Source organism: Castanea sativa, chromosome 1 (assembly GCF_040712315.1).
Source record: "Castanea sativa cultivar Marrone di Chiusa Pesio chromosome 1, ASM4071231v1".
Lineage (NCBI taxonomy): Eukaryota > Viridiplantae > Streptophyta > Magnoliopsida > Fagales > Fagaceae > Castanea > Castanea sativa.
Window position 1 is genome coordinate 57,246,753 of NC_134013.1, and position 11,453 is coordinate 57,258,205.

The window sequence follows — 11,453 nt, forward strand, 5'->3', positions numbered from 1 at the left end:
ATATGTAGAATACAATTATATTTAATAAAAATATCAAATTAATGATATGTAAAATAGTAAACTCTCAAAATCTTATATGAATCTATATTCGACTCACATTATTATGGGTCAGGTCAAATTAACTTGACAGAACAAAGCCACACTAGAGCTTGTTTAATTGAAAGATAAAATCCTTGAACCATCTTGTAGTTTTCACTTCTACATTTATACCTCTTTCGATTCACTAAATTCTTCTACCTCACTTTTTTTTTTTTCCACTTTCAACTCCCACTCCACTTTTGACTTATCTAAAGCAATTCATGCGTGTCCAATCTTGATTGCTTTTAGCATGCAATGCGCCTGCTGTGACTTGTAAGGACCTTTTCATTTCTTGATATGTCCACTTGGTGGATTATAGTCATTGTTCTTATCAGGCTGCTAGGATCAATGGAGTGCTCAATTGGAGGCGCATTGTTTATTATTATGCATAACTAGTCTACACACCTTTAAAGAGGTAACCATTGAGTGTTAGGATTGATTGAGCATGATTTTTAGACTTGTAGGAGCTATTTAGAAGAACATTTTAGCAATTTTTTGTGTTGTAGAAGTATTTTGGTAATTTTGGAAGATTTTGGTGTATTTGGTAAGTTTGGAGGGTTTTGAGGAGATTTTGATCATTTTTATAAAGTTGAGGGCTATTGCTGTAATTTTGGTCAAGCCAAGAGGCAGTGTGGATAATTTTGCGAAAGGTGCGGGCAATTGTGTAATTTCAAATAGTGGAGTGGACTTTTGTAACTTTCGGAAAAGGTGTTGCATTTCTCTAATTTGGTGAAATTTGAACTTGGGAATGGGATAACCAATTGGGCTGCTCGGGTTCGTGCTTAGTCCATGGGTTTATCAGTTTGGGTTGGTTATAAAATCGGGTTGGGCTAAATATAGAGTTTTTTTTTTTTTTTTGAGAAACAGTCTTAAAGAAAAGCTAAGTTAAAGCAGAATAAAATGATATATAGCATAAATGAACAAGGAGGCTTTTCATACCCTTCGGAACACACTATTTCATTTACTATAAGATGCAAGAAATATGCAGTGTCTTTCTCCCTCATTTGGTTAATCAGGCAACAAGCAAGCACGTCATTCAGACTAGTCACACCTCAATAGTGGAATATGCGCGAGGAACATTGAGGCATTCAATAGGTTGTGTAAGTTAAAGAGAAAGGAATATGCAGTAGAAAAAGAATAGCACCAAATGGTGTACATAAGGCTCTTTATGGCATTTCATGATCATACATTCTAACACAAATCAGTACTTTACCCCACTCCAAAAGATATCTTCACTAAAAAAAAAAGGGGGGGGCCATAGAATGGATCAATTCAATAGAAAACATTAAGAAAAGTAGCAGGATTTGCCAAAACACAACCAGGACAAAAATACATAAACAAACTTCAAGCAATTAAACAGAATAATTGTGATACATTTCACCAAGTAGAGGGTGTCAGCTCTGCCCAACAGAGTCATGGGCAGAAATTTATTAGGACTATTATGATTCCATTCCAGTGGATACCGCCAAAACCTAAATCTTACATTTTGGCAAGCTTGAACCATTCAGTATGGAAGGATCCCTCCACATCAGTCCTTTCATACGTATGAGCACCAAAATAGTCTCGCTGAGCTTGGACCAGATTAGCTGGCAATCTTGCCCTCCTGTAAGTGTCAAAATAAGCAAGACTGGCAGACATGCCCGGGGTGCTTATACCAGAGTTGATAGCAAGGCATACAACTCTTCGCCAGGCCGACTGTCGCTCGATGATTTCCTTTGCGAACTCTGGATCCACAAGAAGGTTTGCAAGGTCGGGGTTCCTATCATATGCCTTCTTAATTCTATCAAGGAATATGGCTCTGATGATGCACCCCCCCTTCCAAATCCTAGCCAATTCCCCCAACTCCAAGCCCCATCCCTTCTCAATACTCTTTGCACGGATCAGATTCATCCCCTGTGCATAACTACATATCTTGGATGCATAGAGAGCTTGCCTCACATCATTGACCAACTTCTTCTTGTCCACTACTTGGTCGGTCAAGATGTCACCAAAGCCACCTGATTTGAAGACTTCGGCAGCTTTGACCCTTTCCTCCTTTAACCCACTGAGGAACCTTGCATCCAAAGAAGATTCAATTGTGGGAGCTGCAACTGATAGTTCAGCAGCTTGCTGTACAGTCCATTTACCAGTACCCTTCATGCCGGTTTTATCCAGAACCTTGTCAACTAAATATCCCTCACCCTTATCGTCCTTAATTCCAAATATATCTGCAGTGATTTCAATCAAGAAGCTCAGAAGTTCACCCTTGTTCCATTCAGAGAAAACACTTCGTAGTTCCTCATTTGACAACTTTCCAACTGATTTCAATACATCATATGCCTCTGCAATCAGCTGCATATCACCATATTCAATTCCATTATGAATCATCTTTACAAAATTTCCAGATCCACCTTTTCCAATGTAAGTCACACAGGGGCCACTGTCTGAAACTTGAGCAGCCACCTTAAGAAGAATGTCTTCGATATGCTTGTAAGCCTCGAAAGACCCTCCAGGCATCAAAGAGGGTCCATTACGAGCACCCTCCTCGCCACCTGAAACTCCCATTCCAAGATAGAGCAAACCCAGTTCAGCTGCGGCTTTCTCTCTCCTCTCAGTGTTCTCATACCACTCATTACCACCATCAATTATACAATCACCTTTCTCCATGTAAGCAGAGAGGGTCTTTATGGTTTGGTCCACTGGTGCCCCAGCCTTAACAAGCATAATTATGACACGAGGCTTCTGAACTGAGTTTACAAAAGATTCAGGATCATGGAAACCAAATACAGGAAGATTCCCTTCCTTTTTAGCTCGTTCAACAGTCTCATCAACTTTGGAGGTAGTTCGATTGTATACGGAAATAGGGAAGCCTTTCTCAGCAATGTTGAGAGCCAAATTTTGGCCCATGACGGCTAGACCAGCAAGGCCTATTCTTGTAGGCTTGTGGGGTGCAGCCATATTTTTTCCTGCCAAAAATGTGGGATGCCAGTAAGACAAATCCAATATTTTGATTGAAACAAAATGTGATCCAAAAGCATTAAGAAAACACTTGTTTTGATTCTTTAATAAAAGCTGAGAATTACTGTAGTTTATGAAGAATAAAACTCAATAAAATCACATGAACAATGAATCCAGGAATCTCTGAATGAACAGTACAATCCATTTTCTTCAGTAAGTATATGCATAAGAAGAAAAGAACAGAAACAAATCACATGGCCCTACTCAAAACATGAAAAGAAACCCATTTGGACATCAATGGAGGAAATTAAAAACTACAAAGGTCAGTCCATCCACCGAGGGAAGCTTACAACAATCAGAAAGGAAATCAAGGACATACAAAGGCCAAAAGCTTTAGCCTAAACTAAAGATATTACATCAGATTTGCCAAGATATTTGGAGTTACAGATTCTGTTGAATTCTTTGTACTTTCCTCAATGAATTCAACCTGCCCCTTATACAATCAACATTTTGATAATGCTTAAATAACTAGGTTTTATTTATTTATTTTAATTTTTTCCTAACTTTCCGTCTTTCTTTCAAAAATATCAAATTGAGTGTTCCCTTAAGAAAAAGGAAATCAATATGTCCAATATAACAACAGAGAATGTGCAAATCCTCAATATCCTATAAAATACAGATGTAAGAATAAAAACTACTAGCATATTTGAGTCTCAAAATGAACAAAAACAAGTAGGTTCCAGTTAGCTCAATTGGTAAAATCTCTTATCCTTAAATAAGAGATTTGGGGTTCAATCCCCTCTTACACCAAAAGCCAATTGGTGGCTTGGTTTGATGATAAACCAATTGGTAAAGTCTCTTGTCCTGAACAACTTGATTCTCATAGAAAGATTAAAAAAAAGAAGAAGATAAATATCAAACTTTTATTCACTTATAGCAAATTGTTAAACCCAACAGAATAAGCCAAGATCTTGGAAGCTGCAAGTAATGTGAATGCCAAAGTTTCTAGTATCCTGAAACAGGGTTACTGGTTCTGCCCTACAACTAGATCTGAGTCAATGGTGAATTTTCAGTCTGGGTTATCACAAATTGACTTAGCAAATGAGGATTCTGTACAGTGGTTAATTGCAAAATCTAAGAAATTTACGAGCTCTTTAGCTTGGAATGAAATTAGGAACAAACAATGAAGAGGTTGATTGTGGAAATAGATTGGCATCACATAGCTATCCCTAAACACTCTTTTCATTTGTTGGTTAGCTATTTAGAATAGCCTAACAACTAGGGAAGGTCTGGTTCAATGGGGTTATGGAGGGGACATCCTATATGTTTTCTGTAGAAATAAGTTGGAGAGTGTAACATTATTTGTTTTTCAAATGTTCTTTTACTAGTAGAATCTGGTCTCATCTACTAGATCTGAGTGTACAAATCAGTGTGGATTTACCAAACTGGGGATTAGATGTTGTGGATAAAGAGCATGTCACAGCTATCCTCTACAAACAGATGTGGACTGCAATGAAATGCTAAAATGTTTTTTTTTTTTTTTAAAGGTAAAATGCTAGAATGTTCAATGGGAGAATAAAATGATCTGTAACATGTGGAAAATATCTGTGTCTGTTCTGAAAATAGACCATGTTGAGTAGTTGGGGATATTTGTTCCTTTGCTGCATGTGAAGCAGTTTTCTTCTGTGGTTTTGGTGTTTGAAAATGTGTTCTTTTGATCAAATATTACCATTCATCAAAAAATAATTTTGACCAAACAAGCAAAGACCCACTGCCACAGATCCAAACCCCATTACATACCAGATGACTGGTGAGTTATAACCAAAAGCAATCTAATTACAGAACTGATCCTAATAATAAGTCATAATAAATAAAATCTTACATCTCTAAAAAAAATTATCAACCAATCATTTTAAAACAAAGAAAAAATAAAAACCCAACAAATCACCAAGATCATGCACAAACAACACATACCCAATACAGAATTAACACAAAAAATTAATAATTAAGTGACAATAAACCAATAAAGTAAATATAGAAAAGAAAACCCAGATCAGAAATCTAATTTCTCAGCACCCAAACACATCACAAATATCGAGCCTATACAATACATAATCTAATATCCAAAAGGCAAAATGCTCCAAACCTGAAGTATTTCTTCTGTGATTGATACAAGGAATGAAAACGAGGAAGAAAAAGCAAAACCCAAGAGAACAAAGATCTGGGAAAATATCAATTAGAAGAGTAGTCCTACCAACTATTAGCTATTTACCAAACCAATATATGGACACAGAAATAAACGAGTCAAATTTGGCTACCACTTTATTTTTGTGTTAGGTGGGAGTTTTCTTTACTTTAATAAGTGATCCACCATCTGTCTGATTTTGCCATGTCATTGTGTATAATGACGTGGTAACAATCAACGGCTTACATCATCTCCAGTTTTTGGTTCTCTCTCTCTCTCTTTGATGGAGAACGGGAGTTGGAGACATGGACAGATGATGGCCTTCGGATGGCTATCTCGCGGCAACATTAATGCGGGTCTTGAAGATTTTCAGATTGGTATATTTTTTTGGAGGTTTGTAGTGTGGAGTTTGTGATGGTTTGAGGAGGTCACCGAGTGTGGGATTACATCTACATGTGTACCTTCGAAATTGGGCTAAACTATGGTTTACAACGACGGACGATTCAATACAATTTGTGAATAAGATTTGGGTCTAATGTCCAGTTGCACTAGATTGATTGAGATAATGACGTGTCCATTTTAAACGATAAAATATAATGATAGTAAACGAGAAGACACATTAAGAGAGAGTGTTTGGTTTGCTTGATGTTACATCAAGGTGTAATGTTATATCCTTGTAATCTTAGATTCATATAATCACATTACAACAATATAAGATTAAAGTATTTAGTTCATTGATTACATTCCAATCATAATCCAAAAATGTAACATTCATATACTTAATTCATAAACTTTCTTAGAAACAATTAAAAATTATTATAATAACAAATTGATTAAAAATAGCCTCAATACCTGAAAATGTCAAAATTACCCTTGAACCACAAAATACCTTTGGAAGACCCAAAATAACCAAACTACCCTTAAAAGTTAAAACCTCAAAAATACACTCGAAACCTAAAAAATGACCAAAATATCCATGAAACCTCAAAAAATACCAAAAAAATACCATAAATCCAATAAAAATATTCACAAAATCACCAGAATGACCAAAATACTCCTGAAATCACTAAATGACCAAAATATTCCCAAGACTTCAAAAAAAAAAAAAAAACTCTAAAACCTCTAAAATAACCAAAATAGCCCTGAAATCTCTTAAAATGACAAAAAATAACCCAAAACCTGTAAAATGACCAAAATACTTCCGTAATTTCTAAAATGACCAAAATAACCTTGAAACTGCTAAAATGAGCAAAAAATCCCTAAAACCTCAAAAATGACCAAAATACCCCCCAAAAACTCTAAAATGATTAAAATACCCCTAGAAATTGCTAAAATAACCAAAACGCTCTCATATCCTCTAAAATGAGCAAAAAAACCTACGACCTCTTATATGACCCAAATACCCCCAAAATTTCTAAAATGACCAAAATACCTCAAAAACCTCAAATGACAAAAAAAAAAAAAATGAAACCTCTAAAATGATAAAAAAAAAAAAAAAAACATCCCGAAAACCTCTAAAATGACTAAAATATGCTCAAACCTAAAAAATGAACCAAGTTCCCTTGAAATCTCTAAAATTACCAAAATACCCCTTAACCTCTAAAAAGACCAAAAATATATCCTAAAACTTCTAAAATGACCAAGATATCCTTGAACCTCTAAAATGACAAAAAATGAGCCAAAACCAACAAAATGACCAAATACCCCTGAAACCTCAAAATGAAGAAAAATAACCCAAAAATTTTGGTTATTTTGAAGATTTTGGATATTTTAGGCTAGTTTAAAAGTTTCAAGGTATTTTGGTCATTCAAATGGTTTTAAAGTATTTTGGTTATTTTAACAATTTCGAGGTATTTTGGTCATTAAGAGGTTTCAATTTTTTTTTATCATTCTAGAGCATTCGAGGGCGTTTTGGTCATTTTAGCAATTTCAAGGGTATTTTAATCATTTTAGAGGTTTTAGGGTATTTTAGTCATTTTAGAGTTTTTGAGGTTTTTTTTGCTCAATCTAGCGGTTTTAGGAGCATTTTGATTATTTTAGAAGTTTTAGAGTTATTTTGGTCATTTTAGAGGTTTTAGAAGTATTTTGGTCCACCACAAGACTCTACCATTGTACATGAGAAATGGCATATACAAACAAATGTGTAATGACCTTAACAATATAGTGAAATCCCATTGGGTAGGAACATGCTTAACGAATAAATTTTTTCCTTGAGTTTAGGACCTTGAATTGGATCGTGTGCTCCAATTTATATCCTAACTTTCACCACTCTGACATTCACCCATATAGAGTTTCAGATGTTGTATGACGTACTCATTAACGAGCCCACAGACACATTTGTAAATATAAAATCTCAAGTTTTAAAATCAAACAATGGACAATGTTTCACAAGCGTAAATTTGTATTGATGTATAAGTAAATACAATTCTCTAAAATTGAATCTTGTTACAAAAGAATACTCCTCTAATTCGATCTCCTTGAAAAATCTTTGATTCAAGTATAAACTTGATTTGAACACCAGATGCTTCTCAATTTGATTGAGAACGGGATCAAAAGATCTTTGAAGTAGAATTACAATGAATCTCTAACTATGTGTTTGTTAGGAATCCTTCGATCTTTGCATTCTTTGTGTGTTCTTTGCGTTCATCATGTATTCTTTGAATGTTCTTCATGTGTTCTTCGTGTATTCTTCGAATGTTCTTCATGTTCTTCGTGTGTTCTTCATCTTCAAAGATTGTAGTGGAAGTTCTTCTAGGCTTTGGAGACTTGAATCCGTAGATCTTCACTAAATTACAACCTTTTGAAGTTTTTGAACACTTTTGGACTTGATTCCAATGCACTTTGAGATCTAGGAAGATGATTTGAATGATTTCTTCTCAAAAGTTGTTAAGATTCAAAGGTTGAAGTTCTTGAAGGCTTTGGAGCTTAATTCCGGCAGAGTTTTGAGACTTCTGAATGTGTGTGAAAATCTCCCAATAAGATTGAGAAGGGTCTCTATTTTTAGGATTCTTAGAAATGTGTGATGACACGTGATTGGCTATCATTAATGACATGTATCATAATTTAAATGAAGGGATTTTATGTCTTGTTCTCCAAGGGACACATGTCATTATTTGATGAGCCATAGTGCTTTAATTTAAAATAACTCATGGCAGCTTTTAATTAGACTGCTTATGTCATTTAAATTAACACGTGCTAACATTTGATTGGTTTTCAGGTATTCTTTGTAGTTTTTATTCTTTGACACTCGGAATATTGTCATTGTTCTTTGAATAATGATAGTGACACCCACTAAATAATACGTGACTTCTTGTAATTAGCCGCACTAAATGTATCACATGAATTTAGTGGTTTGACGTGACAATTTGTGATTGGTAGAAAATTTCACTCTATAATATCCTTGCACATTTTTCATATTTTGCTTGTGTTAGATGAGTGTGCTAAAGTCTATGGTTATGATATTATAAAATGAGTGAATTTGATTAGATTGGATTGTTTTACTTTTGTGTTATATGAGTGTATATTGAGTTCCAACTCGGATGTTTATTAGGTGGATCTTGGATATATGTGATTTTGAGAAACTCTAATTATAACTAATAGTTGTCAAAATTGCGATTTGGATTGTAGGATCACACGATTTTACGATCCTACCTCACAAAAACGTTTAGGATCGCACTAGGATCATAAAAATGGTAGGATCGTATAGGATTATAGAATCGTATAGGATTATAGAATCGTATGAGATCATAGGATCGTATGAGATCTTATGGATCCTACCAAAAACATAAGATTTTGGTTTTTTTATAGGAATTTTTTGTTTTTTGTTTTGTTTTTGATGAAGCTTTAAGAGGTTTTATTTTTTCATGTTGTGATGGTATGACTTTTTATTTTATTTTTATAAAATTATGTTAACCTAAGCAAATGTTTTTTAGTTTTCAGTTTGCTTGTAATCAAAATGAATGAATGCTTCATCATTTTTAAATGAAGAATTTGATGTTGGCTCTGTTGCCTTTTAAGCTATAACGTTATTAAATTTGTTTGATCAATATACTATTTTTTTAAATATTACTAAAATATTTTCTTATATATAATTTTATCAGTTATGCTTATATTTGTATATTGATTGATCGATTTTTTTGAGTATGCTCTTTAATTCTTGCTGAGTGGTATAACTTGAATAGTTAAGTGTGAAATTATATCTTGATGTCTTTTGCAGTTCTAGTATACAAATATATAATGTCTACATAGATGATGAAATTGATGATGATGTCTTTTGCAGTTCTAATATACAAATATATGATGTCTACATAGATGATGAAATGGATGACGATGATTAGGAATTTAGGATAGTGGTTATAAGATTCCTAGAATGTGAATAGTTAAATGTTCACTTCTGATAGTGACGTTTTTAAGAAGGCTGACGGGAATATACAACCCGTCAGCCAGTCTCATTAGGATGCCTCCTTTATGGCGTTTGAGGCCATGCCCCTTACGTAGCGACGTTAAGCTGACGAGTCAAAGCTGACGACCTTGGTTGTAAAGGTCCTTGGCTGACGTTCTTTGTGGAGACATACATAGGCTGACGGCTGTGTAGGAGGTACGCGTGGGCTGATGACCTTGGCAGGGGTAAAAGCTGAAAGAGTAATCCAACCTTCATTCTTAGCTTATTTTGACTTCTACATACGTGAATATAAGGAAAGTTCTTGCGCTACATGTTCGACTTTAGTCAAAAAGATTCCTATAAGGAAAGGGCTCTGTACAATAGGCAAAGATCCACGAATTACTCTTCTAAAAGGAAAGCACTTCTTCACCAAGGCGTTTATTTTGGCCCCATACCACTATATATACCCCAAAAACCCTCATAACCCAAAGGTACGCACAATTATCTCAACTCTGGCACTCTAGGGTTGTTTAAAAGACTCTAACTTGATCGTCGGAGGGTTTTTGGCCGACACCACACCGGTGCTCTCTGTCGATCATCTACTTTCGCTTTGCAGGTGTTGCTTCAATCGGAGGAGTACTCTTAGCTTACTGGTGATTTCTTCGGCATCAACAGTTGGCGCCGTCTGTGGGAAACGAAGTGACATTTTCAAGTATCTCAACCGTGCTCTATTCTTGAGACAAAAAGTTGCATGGTACTCACTTGATCGATAACAACGAATAACAACCAAGGCGACGAACCGCATGCTACAGTGTTAGAGAGGCAAGTTCAGACGCTTGCTACTGCAGTTGAGCGCCTTACTAAACAGAACCACGACTTAGAAGAGCAACTACGGCAGATGACTGTGCACCAAAGTGCGCTAGGGGAGGACCAGGAAGTAGCGAGCCCGGAGGGGAGGAATGCCGTCAGGCCTGAAGGTAGCACCGCACCGACTAGGCTGGAGCGGCCGGAGACAAACCCGTCATCCGCCTTGGACTCCCTGCCACCTCATATCACAGTCGAGATGCAGGAGATGAGGGAACGCATGGATGTGATGATGAACGCCCTTAGAGGACGGGTATCCAGCAACCTGGACGACCTAGTCCATAGAACGGATTCACCTTTCACAGCGTTGGTAAATTCATGCCCCGTTCCTCCAAAGTTTCGCATGCCCCATGTGGAAAACTATGACGGATCCAAAGACCCGTTGGATCACCTGGAGTCTTTTAGAACCCTAATGCATCTTCAGGGTGTACCAGATGAAATCATGTGCAGGGCTTTTCTCACCACCTTGAAGGGGCCTGCGAGGGATTGGTACAGCAGGCTGACGCCTAATTCTATCAGCACTTTTAAGGAACTGGGCGCACAGTTCGTATCACACTTTATTGGAAGTCATCGACACAAGAGGTCTATTGCGTGTATATTGGGCATTAAGCAGCGAGAAGACGGGACATTGAGGTCTTATATAGCCCTCTTTAACAAGGAATCCCTCTCGATAAACGAAGCAGATGACAAGATGCTCATGGCAGCATTCACGAACGGGCTACGAGAGGGTAAGTTCTTGTTTTCTCTATGCAAGAATGACCCAAAGACTATGTCCGATGTATACTATAGGGCGACGAAGTATATGAACGCGGAGGATGCCTTGCTGGCCAGAGACGACTATAAACCAAGAAAAAGGGAAAGACAGGAAGATACGAAACCCGATAATGGATGAAAAAGGGTGAGAACCAGAGAGGGACGAGATGATCGACGACCCAAGCCGCCTACAGGAAGATTCACGAACTTCACTCCCCTGAATGCGCCCATCGACCAGGTGTTGATGCAGATTAA

General features: G+C 36.4%; 1 protein-coding gene across 1 annotated transcript; it reads right to left on the reverse strand.

Moving 5' to 3' along the window:
* Positions 1 to 1,216: 1,216 nt before the first annotated feature.
* LOC142621844 (6-phosphogluconate dehydrogenase, decarboxylating 2) lies at positions 1,217 to 5,345 on the reverse strand. The gene is made up of 2 exons (XM_075795212.1): positions 5,162 to 5,345; positions 1,217 to 3,023 (listed from the first exon to the last, which is right to left on the reverse strand). Exon 2 carries the CDS (start codon positions 3,013 to 3,015, stop codon positions 1,558 to 1,560), a length of 1,458 nt encoding a protein of 485 aa, XP_075651327.1. The 5' UTR covers positions 3,016 to 3,023; positions 5,162 to 5,345; the 3' UTR covers positions 1,217 to 1,557.
* Positions 5,346 to 11,453: the final 6,108 nt, after the last annotated feature.